The sequence below is a fragment of the Anguilla anguilla genome, chromosome 2 (genome assembly GCF_013347855.1).
Source record: "Anguilla anguilla isolate fAngAng1 chromosome 2, fAngAng1.pri, whole genome shotgun sequence".
NCBI lineage: Eukaryota > Metazoa > Chordata > Actinopteri > Anguilliformes > Anguillidae > Anguilla > Anguilla anguilla.
In genome coordinates, this window is record NC_049202.1 from 53,520,405 (window position 1) to 53,539,832 (window position 19,428).

General features: G+C 39.0%; 1 protein-coding gene across 8 annotated transcripts in view; it reads right to left on the reverse strand.

Annotated features, from left to right (window-relative positions):
• mprip (myosin phosphatase Rho interacting protein) overlaps positions 1-15,184 on the reverse strand; it is a 56,567-nt gene extending 41,383 nt beyond the window's left edge. For 5 of the 8 annotated variants that reach the window (XM_035403259.1, XM_035403258.1, XM_035403256.1 and 2 more), the window contains exons 1-3: positions 14,158-15,184; positions 4,027-4,104; positions 3,119-3,184 (exon numbers count right to left, since the gene is read on the reverse strand). In XM_035403259.1, coding sequence (XP_035259150.1) covers positions 3,119-3,184; positions 4,027-4,104; positions 14,158-14,280 — 267 coding nt within the window. In that variant the 5' untranslated portion in view covers positions 14,281-15,184. The remainder of the gene's footprint in view (positions 1-3,118; positions 3,185-4,026; positions 4,105-14,157) is intronic. The other 3 variants (XM_035403257.1, XM_035403262.1, XM_035403261.1) reach the window with 3 other exon arrangements.
• Between the last annotated feature and the right edge of the window lie 4,244 nt (positions 15,185-19,428).

A 19,428-nucleotide genomic window follows, 5' to 3' on the forward strand; every position in this document is an offset into this window, starting at 1 on the left:
GGATGGAAAAAGCCCAGTGTGTACAAGTCAAACAGGGAATTATACATCACAGAACAAATAAATAGGCCATATCTATTTCTGTTTACTTGTTTGTTTGGGTTTAATTGCCCAAACATCACAGGCAAGTCTCAGGGGCTAAACTCTCCAACATGTTTTATCAGTCAAATGTGTAAGAGTTCCTATTTTGGGGTACACAAAGAGGTAGTTTCCCTGACCTAATTTCCCCACTTTCCTCTGAGTGTTCCCAGAGCAGATGAAAAGACTGCAAAGACAATGCAGCTGACAGCATTTTAAAAGGCGTTACAATGGAAGGAAAAGTTGTTATACATTGAGCAAATATCGTAGGTACATGCTAAATATTAGCCTACTCCTTATAGGAGAACAGGCCTGGCTTACATACACTTTTTTTCACGCCTGAAAATGGGAGGGTGGGGGGGTGGGGTGGGGTGGGGTGGGGGTTGTGGCGGGAGACGCACGGCGCTGCCTACAATGTCAGGACCCCAGCCTCTCAATCTCCATGACGGGGAGCCGGTGCAAGGGCCGCACTGTTTACATACAAATGGCCTAATCTTCGGGCAGATCAGCCAGCTAATTTGGTCACCCAGCTCGCATTCCTGTGAAACAAACGGGTCAGGCTGGGCCCTCTTAAGCTTCAGGCTCAGTGACGCTGCTCCCGCCACCTCAATGGCTCCTTTCTCTTTCCCATCAGCTTGTTTACGGCCTCGCTGTGACAAGAACCTTTCTACATGAGGGTGGGGCAGCCCCTACATCATCATGGTTCACACTCGGCATATGAGAATGTGCAGAAAACAAATCTTCAATACTGCAGAATGTATACATGTATACACACATATACACGCGCACACATGCGCGTGTGCATACACACACACACACACAGCTGAGTGCATAGGCATTTGGACAGGGGCACAATTTTGGTTGTTTTGACTTCAGCACCTTGGATTTGAAATCATACAATACATATGGGGTCAACGTGCAAAGAGTCAGCTTTAATTTCTGGGTATTTACATCCATATTGGGTGATCTGTGTAGTCCCCCCGTTTTAGGGAAGCAAAAGTAATCATACAGTTGGCTGCTCAGCTGTTTCTTGGCCAGCTGTGTGTCTTTGCATCATTCGTTCATACACAAGAATGCAAACAAAAGGTCTAGCGTTGATTATAGGTGTGGAATTTGCATTTGGACTCTGATGCTGTTGTCTTTCAACATGAGGACCAAATAAGAGTCTATGCCAGTAAAGCAGGCTACCAGGAGGCTGAAAAATCTGAATAAATCGATCAGAGACATAGCCAAACATTAGGTGTGTCAAAATCAACCATGTGATAAATTCTTCGGAAGCAAGAATGGACTGGTGAGCTCAGCAATAGCAAACAACCTGGTAGACCACAGAAGACCACTGTAGTAGATGACTGAAGAATTCAGATGAGAAGACATACCATTTTTCAACTGTTGAACAAATCAAGAGCACTCTCTAGGATGCAGGCATAGATGTGTCAAAGACTACCATAAAAAGACTACACCAGCATAACCTCACCGCAAAATGCAAGTCACTGGTAAGCCTCAAGACCAGAATGGCCAGGTTACAGATTGCTAGAAAAAAAGGGTTTTGTAACAAACTCTTATGGGCAGATGGGACAAGTACTAACCACAAACAAAGTAATGGAAAGAGGACATGGTGGAGAACGAAAGAAACTGCTCAAGGCACCCCCCTCATCTGTGAAACATGGTGGAGGTAGTGTTATGACTTGGGCATGGATGGCTTAATGCTCAGATCTCAGGAAAATTTCAAATATGTAAAAGGGTTTAAAAGTATAATCCCATTGTCTAGGTGAAATAGGAAGCAGTGATGATATTGAGCACGATAATGCTCAATATCAAAGAGATTGATAAACAACAAGCCATGTTTCTGTTTTGTCTGGACGGTATACTGTAAGGTAGCCTAAGTAAAGTTCATGTGTTGGTCATGCTATCCGCATAGCCTGTATGTTCTGCATTCAAAACAAAGTAGCCAAGAAAAACTGTAACTCCACCGCACCTTGTTTGAGGAACAGTAATTATTTTATTACTGTGAATGGCATCACTGGCATTGTGATCTTTCATAGTTTCATTTTGTTTAATAAAACTTCAATATACTGTTTAAGGTATTTAGTTACAGGTTTAATAGGAAATTAAAAAGAGGATATAATAATAATACATTGAGCCAACGTTTTATTGAAATTTTGATGGTAGAAATTGAGCAAATTCAAATGCACTGCAACCAAGGAGTTTTTCAGGGCCAAAAAGTGGAACGTTCTTGATTGGCCGATCAATCACCCATCCTGAATCCAACTGAACAGGCATTTCACTTTCTGAAAACACCCCAGAAACAAACAAGAACTGAACCAGGAGTGCAGACCTGGAAAAACATCACCAAGGAAGATACCCAGCGTCTGGTGATGTCTATGGGTCGCTGACTTCAGGCAGTCATCGAATGCAAAGCATTTGCAACCAAGAAGTAAATATGACTACATTTTTTAAGATTATGTTAATTTGCCCAATTACACAACCTCTAAAATAGAGGGGTTATGTAAAAAAGGGGCTGTAATCGCTACACAGATCACCCAGTACGGATGTAAATACCCTCAAATTAAGGCTGACAATCTACACTTCAACCTCAAATTCATTGAATCATATGCCACCATAACTGTTTCGACAGTAACACACATGCACATAGTCATACAATATGTGCTACAGAATCTTCTTAGTGAGGATACTCTTAGAATCAATGTATAAATGTAGCCAAAAAGCTTCCATGTTTGACATAAAAATGCAATCACTGGCTAATAAAAATATCAAAATCACAAAGGTGCCTAGACATCCTAGCTTCCTCTATTGAATTATGGCTTGACTGGAACAAACTCAGAAGGTTTAACTGAAACAGGAGCAACATAGGACCACTGAGAAGTGCTTTCAGTTTCTGTAGAAAAAACTGTCACGGAACACAAGAGAAGTAAACCTGATTTGGTTGAAGCTAAGTCGTTAATGGGAATAATAAGACAACAAATGGAAAGCAGAAAAGATGGCTGAAAGAAATGAAAGTAACAACCGCTGGAAAACAGCTTACCGATTCATCTAAAGCGAAGCGCAAGCAGCCATGTTCATACAGGACGAAGAATCGGCGCTGCCATTTCTGCAGACAAAGTAAAACAAAGTTCATCAAGAAAACTAACACAAACATTACGAATGTCAAGCATAACATGGCAATATGCTGTTGCTTAGTAACCCTATACCCTGGGCACAAACTTGCTATGTGTAGTTTTCTAAATCAGTTAACCAAACACAACAAATGACCAGACAGACAGAAGATCTGACACAAATGAAAAATGATGCCTTTAAGTAATGATGCCACAGTGACCAAAAGAGGGTGCAAACACACAAATTCTGAGGAAATATTAAATTGTTTTCATTGATGTTATGAAAATGCAAACATTATTATAAAAACACAACTTGATTGTTTGATTTCAATGAGGAATATAACTTCTATTACAACATTATGCATGGATATTTTAAGAATTTTAAGAATATTTTTAAGATTTTTAACTTAATATATTTAGTGATGGTTTCAGGGCTGTAATCCAACTGGTGATAGATCATCCATGTTGTGGACAAATTTAAGAACATTAGGCATCTTGTGTGTTTGCATTGGAGGTCCCTTCCATGTACGTATGTTCCGTTGTGACGTTTCCCATTCAGCACTGGGGCACAGTTCTTTATTACGATCCTTCCAAATCCTATTATGAACACTCGGAAAGTTAAAATACTGCCCAGCTCCACCTCCTGCTCTTAATCTTCAGTTTGTTTAACAGTCACAGATCTCAAGGGGTTACTACATGCAGATCACAACATCCATCTGTACTGTACCATATTGTTGTCATTTCTGTCTTTACTGGACTCTAAAACAGACTACTAGACATTATAGTACCAGCCCCGCCGCCCCCACCCCGACCCCCACATCTCTGATGACGGCCTTACCCTGGATCGCTGCATTGGATTGTCAAAATCCGTTCCCTCCGGGGCCAAACACAGCCAGCCTCCATAAATGGGCTTGGCCTGCAAAAGAAACCACAGTAATTTAGGCATTTGTTAAATCAGAAGGAAACAGGCATAGGGAAAGAGTGGGGGGTGCAGTTACCCTTTGAGGTTCACATTTAATTACACTTTTCAGCAAAGTAAAAAAAAATAATAATAAAACTTAATTCAAGCCTTCCCGGCAATAACCCTAGAAAACCAAACACAGACTTGCATTCACCATTTAGTGCACACTCTCCTCTGCATGTAAAACACCACCTGAATGTCATTACATTGCATTACATTACATGTTAGTTCAATAGCAGTATCTGAAAATACAAGTGGAAACCCACTTGCATAGAAAGTGTTTTATGGTGCAATTAATTATTGGAAATAACCAGCTATCTGCTTCAGTGGAATCACTCACAGTTATGTTTTGACATTGAACAACTGATTAGAATACAATGGATCTTTTTGAATTTGAAAACACAGGGCAACAGTTGGTCTACAGAAACAATTCCTTAGCAGTTTGCAGTTACAGTGGCAGCTGGCCATTTAAAATGGTGGTATAGAGCATGCCAATAAAGCTTAGCATCTGTCAGCTTTTATGTTATAATTAGCATGGAACTGTCAAAAGTCCCATATTTTTTGAATAGTGGCAAAACAAATGTGCCAAGCGTCTTCTGAAGAACTGTCAGACGATAATCTGTGCCTCATCCATTAATGACGCAGTATTTTGCCTTGTACTGCAGTATTTCAAGTCACTACATGTTAATTGTAAATTAATTTCTCGTTATAGCTTGCAGATATTATATATCTTGCAAAGGGGAGCAAATGATATATAGGGCTTTTGAAATTAATCTGAGAAAAATAAATGTCATGCGGTCTATACAAGCTTTATGCTACCTGAAAGGGAAAAAAAGTTGCCGAATGACAGGTCACATGAACACAGAGCACTTAGGCTACTGCAAGTCACTACAGTTTGTATTTTCTCATATTAATGGCCAGGCTAGAGTTGATAGTAGCATACAAACATCTCATGAATTAAACAATGCGAATCATCCATTTCAGCCAATGTTGTGGAAGGGTCTATGACACAGCCTAAACACAAACTCACAGTGTAGTGAGACTAAGAGCCCTGCAGAAAATGGGTGGAAAACCCACAGTACTGTTATTATCCTGTGTCAAAGCGTGCGCTCCTTTTTTCTTTTCCCCCCACACCAAAAAGAGAGAGGTGCAGCTGTGACATTTGCGTGCGGGGTGGCGGGGCACTGAGGTGCCAGGAGAGGACAGACACACCCCTCCACATTGCGAGCCGGCTTCCTCTCCGCTGCTTCTCTCGCAACCCCGCGGCCCTCCCGTCGGCATCGGGCTTAACTTTCAATTTCCTCCCGGGCCCGGGCCTCGGGGCGCAGGCCGCTCCCCGCGGGCCTCTTTATCCCAGCATCCGCCTCACCCCTGGATGCCCTCTGCCGGCCTCGCTGACACTGGACCCCCAAGGCAGCGCTGGAATTAAAGAGCCAGGAGCAACCTCTGGGGAAACCCTGCTCCGCTTTCCCAACCCGCACTTCCTTTCACAAGCCCCCCACCCCCCCCCGCCCCCCCTCCCCCCATCATCCCCTGCCTCCCACTTCTCCCACAGAGCAGACTGCCTGGTCCCTCAGGACACCGAAGGGAAAGGACTTTATAGGGTCAACTCTCAACAAAATAAAGCCTGACTGAACATAATACGACTAATAAAACCAGCAGCAACGGGACACATACACAATTACACTGCAATTGCATTCAGAAATTCAAAGCCATTGTATGAAAAAGTAAAAAAGCCCAAACAATACCCTAAATATATTTCGGTTGTAGCAAAACCTTTCAGTTAGTAATGTGTCACGGCACATCTGCTCTTTGGCAAGCGATCTTTGCCTTCTGATTTCTGGACACTTCCGGCCAAAGCAATGCCTTCATGCCCTCTGCTATTAAAAGGCTTTTTTTGTATTCAACAATAAAGCAAATAACACTTACTTAAGGTGCTACCCATACAGCATTGTTCAATTCATTTTTTATAATATAAGCTAGTCCTGGATCTCACAGCCTATTAAAACTTCTCTCCACACTTTTTTGTTTTGAATCACGCTATAATTGGGACTATTCTTTGAGAGATTCTGATAGCAAAACATTTTTAAGCAGTCCAAATTTCTGTAAGCTACAGGCCTAAAAGAAGTACAAAAAATGTGGGGAGACGGATTTCCATAAGACATTGGGTCCATTTAACATGTTAAATAGGACAGAACTGCTGCTCTCATCTTCCATTTTGGAAAGCAGGGGAAAGCTGAGAAGAAAACTCTGGACCACAGTAGATGGAAAACGTACTTCACAAATGAAGTTTATCTTTGATGGACAAATGGCAACAGCAGGCTTTTATAAGAGTGGTCAAACCTTTTCAGTAAATGATCTACTGTCAGATCCATATCCACATCCATATTTTTCACCCTTACATGGCAAACATTTCACGACAGGAAAAAGCCAAATGCTAAAACCTATTCCCTAAAAGGGAAAAGCTTTATCCGAGCTGAGCCTTCATGAAGGCACAAAAGGTTGCAGGTTTTCTATTTAACCTTTATTTAACCAGGTAGGTCAACAAGGAAGTCAATTCTCGTTTGTACAGACAATCTGGGGAAGAAGACATTACACGTTTAATTTTAATTAGCCGACAAGTAGACCTGTCACTGCAAACTAAAGCTGCCCTCCCAAGCTTCTAATTTATAGAATCAAGATGTTTTTCAGTTTTAATTCCTTGCGTCTCGTGGACACACATTACATATGTACGTGTGCACTTTACATATGTACTTTTTTTAAAACATCACCTAAGTAGCCTATATTCTTTTTTTATTTTGTGAAAATGTTCAGCTGTTCATTAAAGTAGGACACACTGGAGGCTGCACCAAACATAACAAAGCAGAAGCATTAGCACACCAAGTCTAAAGTTGCAATTCGGACAAAAAAGGCTGTTAAAATCTGTACTGATTGTCCGCCTTGGTGAATCATCCTCAACGGGACCCAAACGCTCTGAATCTCTGCCAGTTGTGGGGGCTTCTGCACAAAGCCCTCCATTTCACTTCCTCCCCAGAAAGTGCAGTGGAATGAGACCTCAGATCACTTGCAGAGGAAAACAAACACATCTTGGCTTGATGAAGGAGGACAGCTGCACACAGCAAGGCCATGGGCCCAGTTTGCCTTTTAATGGTCAACGTCATCACTTCTGTCAAGATTTTGTTTTTAATCATACCAATAATCTCCTGCCTTTTTACAAATGAGTTATGCTCCAAAAAAAATTACATAAACAGCAAGACAACTAGACACAGTTAAATGGGCTGTTCACCCAAAAATGAAATTAAGCTATGTTTTCATTAACCCAGAGTGCTATCTATCCATCCAGTTTTGATAGTTTCGGTGAGATTTTGCTGAGATTTGACTTTCTAGATATCCACTTCAGCTCACCCTAGTACAATGGACCTCAAAAGACAAGATTTTTATGGCCTCAGACCAACAAAAATGCTCATTCCAAAACTCAACAGGAACATCTTTCAAAATATATTGCCACAGTTACTCATCCACAGAGCTTAATTTGTGCATGGTGTCACCAAAAACTACTTTCTTCCAAAGCACGCCAAGTTTGTATGTCCATGCTGTGTATATCCATTTGTGGCATTCGGTCCGGTGAAAGGGATTTGTCTTGGCCTTGCCAACCGGTGGAGAGAGCACACACACCTGGGTTGCATTAATTAATCACCTCAGGTGCTTAAAGTTGAGGTGTTCCTTTCTACAGCACAGGGCTGAGACCGGGAGCTCACACCAAGAGAGTGAGTTGGTGGCAGAGTTGGTGCGGATATTCAGAGCTGCCGTCCTTCGGGAGTAGTTTTTGATTAAACAGTGCGCAAATTAAAGGCACACTATGCAGGATCTTCACCTTGAAAATATTTAGAAACAACCATGCTCAGTTATTACAATGACACAATGGCAATTTGTCTGTGTCTGTTCACTTCTGCTCAGCTACCATAGCTACCATTATTAGCAATATCTAACTAAATTCAGTTATGTTTGGCAATGTTAGCTGGCTGATGGTCTGAGAAATTGCTGCAGGTCCGATATTTTACAAAGCAACAACTTAAGGCTGGAGAGTAAGATTCCAGTCCACATCTCTCAGCTCATATGGGCTAGCTAGCTATCGTTAGCATTACTGGACAGAAATAACCTCGGATGGAGAGGACCAAAATCCCTTGCCATTATGATCTCCCACTTTGCTGATGTGAATTTGAGATTCCACTAGTAACTCAGCTCAGAGAGGGCATCCTTATACAGTTTCTGCATTTTGAAAAGTTCCTTTCTCCTTTTTACAATACCGTGCAGAGGCTTTCTTGTGAAAATGGACTGATTTAACAGTGAAATAGGATAAAGTATTTCATTAGCCTAAATATTGTACATACCATCTTGTAACTAAGATTACTGGGTGTGGTCTTTCAGTAAATACACTCATACATATTCCGTATTCTGGCAGACAAATTGTTCAGCAGCAAAGCATACCTTGGTAAATGGTAAATGGACTGCATTTATATAGTGCTTTTATCCAAAGCGCTTTACAATTGATGCCTCTCATTCGCCAGAGCAGTTAGGGGCTAGGTGTCTTGCTCAAAGACACTTTGACACGCCCAGGGTGGGGTTTGAACCGGCAACACTCCGACTGCCAGACAATCGGTCTTACCTCCTGAGCTGTACCTCAGTTAAGTGAGATGCACACTTTATGTTTGTACTCCGTTCACATTTTCCCCAGGATGGTAAGTGCAGTCTGGGATTTTGATTGACAACTAAGCATCTTGTTTTAAATGAGAAGTTCTTAATTAGAAACCAAATTCCAGGAACACTGAGGAATCGCATGTCCCCCAGTACTTGAACATGAGCCAAAGACACCTTCCCATTCCCAAGCCAGATTTGTACTTGCACGTTCACAAAACTTAAGGCAGGGGTGTCACTAGAGGACTGCAGTGTCTGCAGGTACTTGTGGTTTCCTTTAAATCAACTGGCAACTAAGGCCTTAAGAACAAGATAGGTGGATTATTCAGCCAAAATACGAGTTAAATGAATAACTTGTGCTGAAACATACTGAAAACAGGCACATACTGTGCTACCCCCCTCAGGACTAGATTCTGACACGCATGCCTCAAGGCAACAAACTGGAATGTAAGCTGGATACTTTTCACTTTAAACCAAATCTGACTTACAGCAAATAGAAGCTGCTTCGCCCCAGCTGCTCTTAATGCAATCCTCCAATATTCGTAATTCAATCAGTTCCTTCTTTTGCTAGCTTCTGTGCATCACTATTGAGAACCACACAGCCATTTTATGAACAAAAAAATAACTAACGTCATGTAATGTAATGCAAGACATCTCTGAAATTCAGACTGGAAAAATATTGGCATTTATAAATTAAGGTTAATCTCTCAGTTCACTGGTATGAGGCAATCATTAACCTTAATGAACATTGTTTCACATGTTTTTAACTGTTAAATTTCTATATTTGAACTTCCATTTCACTGAAGTTCAATCAACTATTTGCTTCTCAGATGCATTAATGCCTTTCCATTTCTGCCTGGATAAGAAGTAAATGGACCATTTGACATATCAGATGCAGTTAATGATGTTCATATCTACATTTCACAACATGTGGGTGTATCAAAGTTCTACAACACAGGTCCTGGAAAGCCACAGGGTCTTCGAATTTATGCAATTTCTTAAGGAATACTTGCATATGGCTTCACATGCTCGGCAAAACAAATTTAAAGGTGCTAACATTGCAACCTGCAACTTCATCAAATATTAGGCTAAACATAGTTATACCTATACTTTTCAGGTATAGTGATATACATCGCTAACTTGATGAAGACCATTGTAGGTTTAAACGTTGTTGCCATCATTACCTTTTTTTTGCAGTGCTCGTAAAAAAAGAGCACGGGTATTTCTTCTTTCCTTTTCAATCTTATGTCATAATAACTCCCGACACCTGGATGTGTGCACAGTACCGGTATTTTAACTTTTTTGATGTAATTGATCAATTAAAGCAGTTGTTTACAGTAGTCTCGCTTCACCTTGTGTTTGGGTCTGAAATGGTTGCCAAACCTAAACAAAAACCAATCAGACTGTGACTTTGTGGGACCAGGGTTACAGATTTCTGAAATATACATTTTATTTGGCCAATAAAACAATGTAACACTGCTATCTGTGTATTATTTGCTACAAGAATGTAAGTTAAGGGGCTTTTTGTGTTGTATTAAGCAGGATGTGCTGTAAAGCAGTTATTGTTAAATGACCATCAAAAATAACAGTTCTGATTCCTGGGATAATGAAACCAAGAGGAAACTCAAGAGTTGAAACTGCTCTTAAGAGGGGTTGACTTTCAGACTGAGCTTCAGGGTGGAGGAGGAAAATCAGAAGAAAAGTCTCCACTTAAAAAAAAAAAAAAAAACAACTCTAAGCAATCTCCTTGGGAAAGGGAAAGCAAAGACTACACCACACTTCCCTACCTGTAGCTTACTTCCTTGCTAGAGTATGCACCAAAAATAGGAGATAATCCACTCATTTGGTGAGGCAACAAAACTCACATCCTTTGACGTCAGAATTCACAATAACTTCTGTGTGTCACAAGCACACACAGAACAGGTTCGGAGTATAGCAGGGAATGTGACTTGTCCGCATTATCACCTCAAACCAGTTGAAGTTGACATAGTGGGCAGTTGCCTCTACAAAAACATCTGAATGTACAGTGATAACAGGGAGAGCGATGTGATTGCTAAATTCTGTGATCAGCTTTCCTGCTACTCTGTCTTGCATAACATTAAATAGGCTTTTATGACACTGGCAAAACTTTTAGGAGGTGTTCTGGCATACTTGTAAATATACCCGTAAAATGAAGAACATAAGAATGTTCCTACAGCACAGTCACTGCAAGTCTAGCAACTTTCCTCCAAATCTAGAATGAAGAAATAATACGAGGGAAAAAACAGGAGTGAAAGAGCGGATAATATGACTGCAGCAGATTGAGTAGAGTAATATCTGATGATTCTGAAAAGCAAATTACTGTCATCGTACAGAAATGAGCTAAGGTCAGCACTTAACATAAGGACACATCACAACAAATAGAAATTTAACTTAATGTACTGTGCACTTTGTTTAGAATACTCAAAAATTTAGCTATATAGGCTACTATGTACTATTCTTCAAACTAACACAGCTAAGGGAAAGCAGAACCTCAGATATGGACACATTGAGAATGGAATGAAATGTATCTTTGAAAGTTATGTCACAATTGGAAGAATTTGAATCGACTGACTGGAAATCTGACTTATATGATGAGAAGAGCAACAGGCTGACTGGAAGAAAACAGAATTCAGTGAAGATTTCCTGCATTACAACTTGCAAATAGGGTTTACTAAAAAACCCCAAAAAAAACCATTTCATTTAGTAAAGATTTCATGGTTTTAATTCTTTGCTTTGTGTAGACAGTTCATTTTGTTGATGATACATCAGCAGACTGATTCATATTTCTGTAAAAATATTGTAGAGTGAAATAAATGTAATTAAAAATTTGTGAAATGCTAATTTTTTAAATAAAGTTTAATGCAATCAGATCATTATAAGGTAATTGTATACATTCCTAAAAACTGATTAATCATAGGATCACAAATATTAGGCTAGTTTTTCACTGAAATCCCTTTGCAATTATATCACGCACAGCATGTATACAATCAAAACAGAAATGCTTTTTCACCATTTTTATCAATTAATTTAATTTTTTTATTGAAACTTTCAGAACAACGTTAAATGAGTACTGAATAAATGCATGCAGTTTCACATTAATTATTTAGTAGTAAAAGCTTAATAAACATCTATGTTGCGATACACCATAAAGTCGCGTGCATTCTGTCAGAGAAAGATTAGCAAATGAGGTAATCCAAAAGATGACTCAAAAGTGCAGAAAAGAAAGGGTTAAGTTGTTTTAATCACACACAACCACAACGCAACACATTCTGAAGGCTGCTGACACTGTCATACAGCACTTAAGCCATGCATGTGCTGGCTGCTTTCTCTAGGATCCTTCAAAGGACCATCTGGATTAAGTGAATGGGATCAATTAGAAGGAACTACAACAGGCACTAATGGTCTGAAAGGCTTCCTCTCATTCAGGGTTTTAGTATGTTCAGGGTATAAATATCAAGACATATACCTCTCTTTGTCAGTTCTTTCTGGACAGGAATTTATTGATTAATTTTATTAGGATAGTCACCCAAAAAGATGTTGTCAAATGAATACATTTTCTGCCGGCTTCTAGCCTATATGGTACAAAGACACCTACCCTCTAAACTGATTGCAAAAAGATATGTGGTTTCTGAAGACTTCATTATGAAGTAATGGGAAGACTAAGTATAATATAGCTTTAAACTACAAGTCATGACATAGCCTAGTTAAATGGTTGAATGTCGATTGTTACGTTGTATGGCTGATTATTATACGCAATCAGTAGAGGGTTCCAAAATCACACGAAAATTTCTGGTTTTCAACGAGGCCATAGCATTAATATGACCAAAAGAACAAACCATCAGGACTGCTGGGCTCTCTCTTCTATGTTTGCCAACAATGAAACACAGGAATAGTGTTTATGCGTTTTCTCCCCTGTGCAACAGATTAAATTAGCCTACTGTTTAAAACGATAGTGGGACTTTAACATGAAACATGACATCTCAAAACCTAATCAATTTAAGTTCTCTTTTCTAATTGAAATCAATACAAAACATCCTGTGGTTTCATACTGTATAGGTCTGATCTGAAAAAGCAAACGGAACATAAATAAATACCAGAACGCTGCGACCCCATAGAATACAATCGTGCCATGTTCGCTGAAAATCAGGATGAACAGTTCAGCATTTTCTACTGTGTTAATAGGGACGACTGAAGTGCAAGCCATTACTGTCTTTGTAATCACTGGTTTAGAGAAACAAAAGTTCGCTGTATTTCCCCCCCCCCCCCCCCCCCCCCCCACTTAAGTAGCCTAGTAAAGCACGATATTCCCAACAGATATATAATATAACCAGAACAGGCTATATAATGTAAAAATGATTTTAAAAATAATGAATACAATATTACAGTAGCTATACCTTCCTTAATGTTAACTAGCCACCAAAAGACGACTAAATAAAAGAACACAGCGGACTACAATGTGACAGATCACCTGCTATATTTCAAATATTTTTAAATAGTTTAATATAGGCTCCACTATATACAAACAAATAATGTAATGTCCGTGGCATGTCAATAATGTGCAAATGAATTTTCTGATGTAGGCTACCGTAGAAATACGACTAAAGTAGATAATTACGTAGTTATGCTGTATTTCAACATCTGCTATTTTTGAGACACGTATTCAAAACAACTAAATTTGCTTTACTAAATATATAGCTGAACTGCTAATACATGTTCTAGAGTTCGCTAAATTTAGGAGTAACTATATTTAACATCCAGTAATCTGTAAATTAACCAATTATGTACTTGTGCGCACTTTATACCACACCAGAGCCTAAGAACATAACTCTACCATTAGGTTCGCGCACATTTGCCGCTATTTGTTTCAGATGAACAGGAAATGTTCCGGACTATAAAACGTACATAAATTAGCTGAATGCGTAGCTTTATTACAACCGGCATGAATCAATTGATTTGCGATTGCTCGCGGATTAAGAGAGGACAACTACCAGAAACATCTGTATCATGCATAACATCCTCCGTCAGATGTTACGCACGAAAAACTGATCGAAAGAGCATAGTTTTCAGTACACGAAAACTTCAATTATGTACTACAGTGGCAAGCCAATTTATAACACGCCACACATTCGCTGTCCTGAACCAAACCAACCTGACGGCTTTCTGGAATAAGTGTAGCCAAGTTGGCCGCGCCTGGACCGCTACAAATGTCCATACTAGTCTGACAGCACAAGCAAGGGTAATCGTTGCAACAATGTAACCATAATATTTATTAAAGTTGATACCGTTAGTTACCTGATTCAGGTCTTGATCAGTCAACAGATGCAGCTCCCGCGGTTTAAAGCAATTTTGACATTTGCTTTTATTGAAAATGTTCGCCTGGAATTTTCTGCAAGGATTCTCTTTAGCGCCAGACATTTTCCTCGGAGCTGTTTATCTTCCGTTCACCTTAAAATGGGAATACTTCGAAATTCGATAATACCAATGGGGCCAATCCTGTTATCTCCACAGATCCTCATCCAATCTGGAACAATGGGTTTACGATCCAATACATGATCTAAGTAACATTTCAATTTCCATGTATTTAGATAATCAGATGGTCTTAGTTTTTTGTTTAGTTTTTCGGGTTGTGTTTAGCTAGCTAGCTAGCTAAAAGTTTCCAATTTCCTTTGCATTTAGCTAGCTAGTAGTTGCCAGGTACTGATAGCCAGCTTTCTAGCTAGCTACCTTTCTGCAACGATCTCCAATGATCATCTATGGCCTGTGTTAAAAACCGATAGCAATTAGCTAGCTGGCTAGTTTGATAATAAATACCGTTAAGCTGTTATGCTACAGGTCAACACGGTAATCGTATTTTATTTGTAGCGTCCAACTCGGAAGTTTTAGCGTGCGTGGAGTAATAAACGGATCCCATTTGTAAAAGAAAAATAACGAAGGAGGTAGCTGGATGTACAGTCCAGGTCGTAGCAGCTGATGTTAGCTAGCTGGCTACTGAAGTTTACCCTTGCTTTTTAGCTAAACTGCTAGCAAGCTAGCTAACACAGCAATGAAATCCCACTCCCAAATTTCTTGCTAGGACCTTCTTATTTGTAATTCTGGTCTTCTGGCTTCCCCGTTCAAACGTGCCATGGAGAGCGATGTTGAGAGCTCTTGCCGAGTGATGTGATCATAAATGTGTTTTTAGTGTTTTGTTTCCGTTACTACGTCCCAGGATCTACCCTCTTTTCTCTTTCGGGCAAGATCTTTTCCAATGGAGGGAGGTCGCAGGCTCACAGATTTGCTGCTGGAATTTTATTTTATCTCGCGAGACTGTTTCAGCACGCCATCTTGCTAAAACTACTGACAGTGGTCATCACAATTCCACTCGGGATAATTACGAAGACCATGTGACTCAGACATCCCAGGTCTTTCTGCTTGCACAATTGTATGTTTCTGGGACAGGCTACATCGTGGGGAAAACACAAAGGTAATGCATCAAAAGTGAAGTGTAATCTGTATCAGTGTTTAGCAGCCATAACTACACAGACACCTACTGGAGAACTTTACTAAAACATTTGAGAGAGAGAGAGTGGTTATCACAATAGAATATGAAAATACATTTTCCCTCGTATTTAATCGTATTTTTACACACCCAAAGATAAAACCGGCAACATCATGCAATGAATTCTGACCTATTGTATTTAATTCAGTCTGTTTGACTTTACTTATTCAGGTTGTCCCTATTCACCTCAAACCTGTAGGGTACAGTTATGTGAAAGTTTAATTATGTGGCTTGACTACAAATAGGCATCTCTGAACAAATGAATGGTGAAATGTAGCTTATAATTAATATTTATATATCATGGATAGCCTTCTTTATATAGCTGTAGTGTATTTCAAGAAAGTATTTATTTATTAATGGATGCTTTTATTTACTTATTTATTTGCTATCTCTCCCTGTTTCAGTAATTATGTGACAGTTGCAAGCAATTAAGTATTTATGTCATTTTTAATAACTTTATTGTTTTATTTGTGCATTGAATAAGATTAATTTCACCACCAATGTAAAACATAGCTCAATCAATATTTAGGTCTATACCTTAAACATTAAAACGTTTTTGAAAATTATGCAATATTCATTGTCTGCTGTAGAAGCTGATTTAGCTCATTGAGCTATAGCTATGAAGAAGGTGGTACTTCAAAGTCAAGGCAACACTATTGTTGTTCCCTAAAGCGAGATACTTAAACTGAATAAATTATATATCTGGTGACAAACTGTATAATGTGGTTTATTGTAATTCAAATGTTGACTTAGAAACTGGATCTGACATTGTGAATCTAAATGAATTAAAAATCAATACTGAGTAATGGGTAATATATTCACACATTCTTTTGTTCTGTACAATTACCTAATTTGAAAGATAAAGAAACAAGCCTTTAATAAATTTGTGTGAATTATGTACAGTAACATAGTCACAGGAAAGGTTAATTCATTTGGTAGCATCAAAACTGTTACTAGTCTCTTTGTCATTGACCTTCTTGTCATTTAATCAGTGTCCAGCACAGTACAACGCATTGCACCAGTGACAAAATTTCAGCAGGATAATGTATTTTAACAATAAGTCACACTTACAAACAAAAGCTTAAAATCCACACTCAGAGATTTTGTTTGATTTTCACTGTCTATATGAGTGCACAATGTTAGAATTTATGTAATCTGAATTGTACTTGTATAAGAAAAGTGTGAAGGTGGTCAACGTAAAAAATGTTGAATTATGTATGGCATTCTATGACATGATGTCAGAAATGAAGATAGCTAATTTGAAGTGCTTATTCAAAATAACTGAAATTTGTCACTAACTTTGAGGACTTACATGCAATATTTCTAAGACTGTTTCTAGCGATTCTCATTAATTAATTTGATACTAGTGAAGCAGACCAATAAAACTGAAGGAATTTGAATGAATTTTCAGTGCTTTGTTATGTATGTATTGAATCTTGTTCACATGATTCACAAACAACACACAACAGGCATTTGAAGACAATGTCACACTCCAGAAAAGCATTATAAAACATTGCATGTTATCATCTCAACTTAGGATGCAAGCTGATTTGGCTAATTAAATGCAGTGGATTTCACTTAAAATATGAAATGAGCTCAGATGTGGTGTGTTCTTTAATAATTTAGTGCTCTTGGTCAGGAAAAGTTTTTGCTTTTGGTATTAAGCATTATATGGCCTAAACATATACTTGTTGATTAGATTTTGTTTGCAGTACTTAGATATCTCTTTTGCTTGTATAAATTATATAATATTATAATATAGACAGCAGTCGTGTTTGGTAATTTCACAGATCACTACAGTGTTACGTAAGCATTGAAAAAAGTTGTGCTTGCCGAAATGCATCTGTGTATCAGTTGTTCCCAAAAACATTTAGAGTCAGGAAATAAAATATCCAGCTTAGACATTATGTGTTGTCCATTTCTTGTGGTGGAGATAAAAATGTGTCTGCTTCAGTGCCTGTATGAATGCCAAGTATTTGAAAATGACTATGTAGTGTGCCAATGCTATGAATCATGAATCTTAAATTATTAGTGTTCTCCAAAGCAGACATCAGATACAATTGTGTCATCGATAAATTACTAAAAAAAAATCACTGTTTCTTTCACTGCCTGACTCAGTGAGCTTTCATAAACTCCACGAGTCCCCAATAAATGCTGGGTGCGATTCCAGCCTGATGTCCTAGCGAGCAATGTAGCCAAAAGGGAAACTGCTGATACAATCCTCTAGCAGGCTTATGGGCATTACCTGCTAATACCTGCATGCACAGGCTGGAATCTAACATCAGAGTTCAGGCTCTTATCTTTACTTGTTTGGTATTCAATCTAAATCCCTAATGCTACAGACATGGTACCATGAACAAACCATTCTGTGGCCTGAACATGCTCCAAGGGAGTGACACAGGGAGAGGAGATGGTATGCCTGAGTGTGCATCTGTCAATCACCTCTCACTAAAAGAAATAGATAAAATACAATTTACTGTGAATAATCCCTTGCTTTTCCCTTTTGGCCAACCCCTAATTATGAACTGAATGGCACATAATTGAAAAAGATACATACATCATTTGAAAATGCATTATTTTAGGAATTTTAAGAGGACACAAAACAAGAACAGCTTGTATGTGCCCATCCCACGGGTCTTCATCAGCGCAGGTGGTGAGTATTTATCTTTGAGTTTTAAAGGAAGACTTCACAGTGAAGTCTTAGAGTAAATATGAGGAAGAATACATAGTCAGAGAGTGAAGGACATTAAGACATTAAGCAATGCCAACTTGAAAAAAGGGTTCAAGACAAGCTTTGAATGTTTACATTAATATTTCTTTTCAGACAAACACAGTAGATTCACTGGAAGGAATACCTGCGAGAAGCAATGCTGCCAGCACAGGGCTGTCTGGCATGTATAGTCATTTGGCCACCAACTACAGTATAGGCATTTACTGTAGGTGGATTCTACAGCCACTACACTTGCAGTGGTCTTTGCCCGAGGAACTGTCATAGGGATCTGCAAAGGAGGGGGGGAAAGGTGCTGAGTAACCTCAACTTAAGCTACAGAATGGGCCAACGACAAACACGCCAACAGACATACTGTGAAAAGACACGACTAACATATCTCATGGGTTTCGATTCAGCCAGTAGCATGCACATTTTACAGCCAAGCTGTTCACACCTGGAATGAGGAACGCTAAGACCAGCTGCTTTCTGTACCTGAAACTAGCAGAGAAAACATGAAAAATATACATCAAACACAGGTTAAACACAGAGGCTAAAACATGCTATGACATGAACTATGCATTCACAATCCTTCAGGTGTTTAGTAATAAAATTTTTTGCTGAAGGGTCTCGTAGCTACGTGGATTTTTAAGTTATGCCATGATCAGCAGAAATACGTTTAATATTCAACCACTCTTGTGAACTCAATGCACTGCTAGCATTGAGTTCTCAGTAGCAACATGTCACATCTCAGTGCCCAGAGCAAACGTGTCATGCAGTTCCTTGCATACTGCATGGACTAGAGCAATTCACACAGACTATGGGAAGCACATGATGGTATCTGCATGTTCTTTCCATTCTTCTTCTTCTCCTTCTTAGAGAAAAAAGAAAAACTTTAATTAATTTAGTTAAACTTTAATTAAATTTAATAAAAGACTGTAATAATACATATTTTAAAAATATTGTCGCCAGATTGCCAGTCAAGCAGGTCAGACTATGTAAATGTAACCTCGCCTCATACATTGACTGTTTTCTAGAAGGCAATTTGAAGCTAACATCTATGCTCCTTATGACCATGAAAGCAGACTCCTACAGTCTTACCTCTGACTTGGATTCACATGAATTTGAATAGCACAGCAGACATAGATCAAACCTTAGACTCTCATTATGGAGAGCACTGTAAATTTCAGGCTCATATAAATATTTTCATGGCCAACAGCCATTTTCTTCCAAAAAGCTGTAATATTTATTTGTTTAAGAAATGGGTAGAGAAGGAGTTTTGGGGTAGAGCAGGATAATGCTACAGAAGGCTGCAATG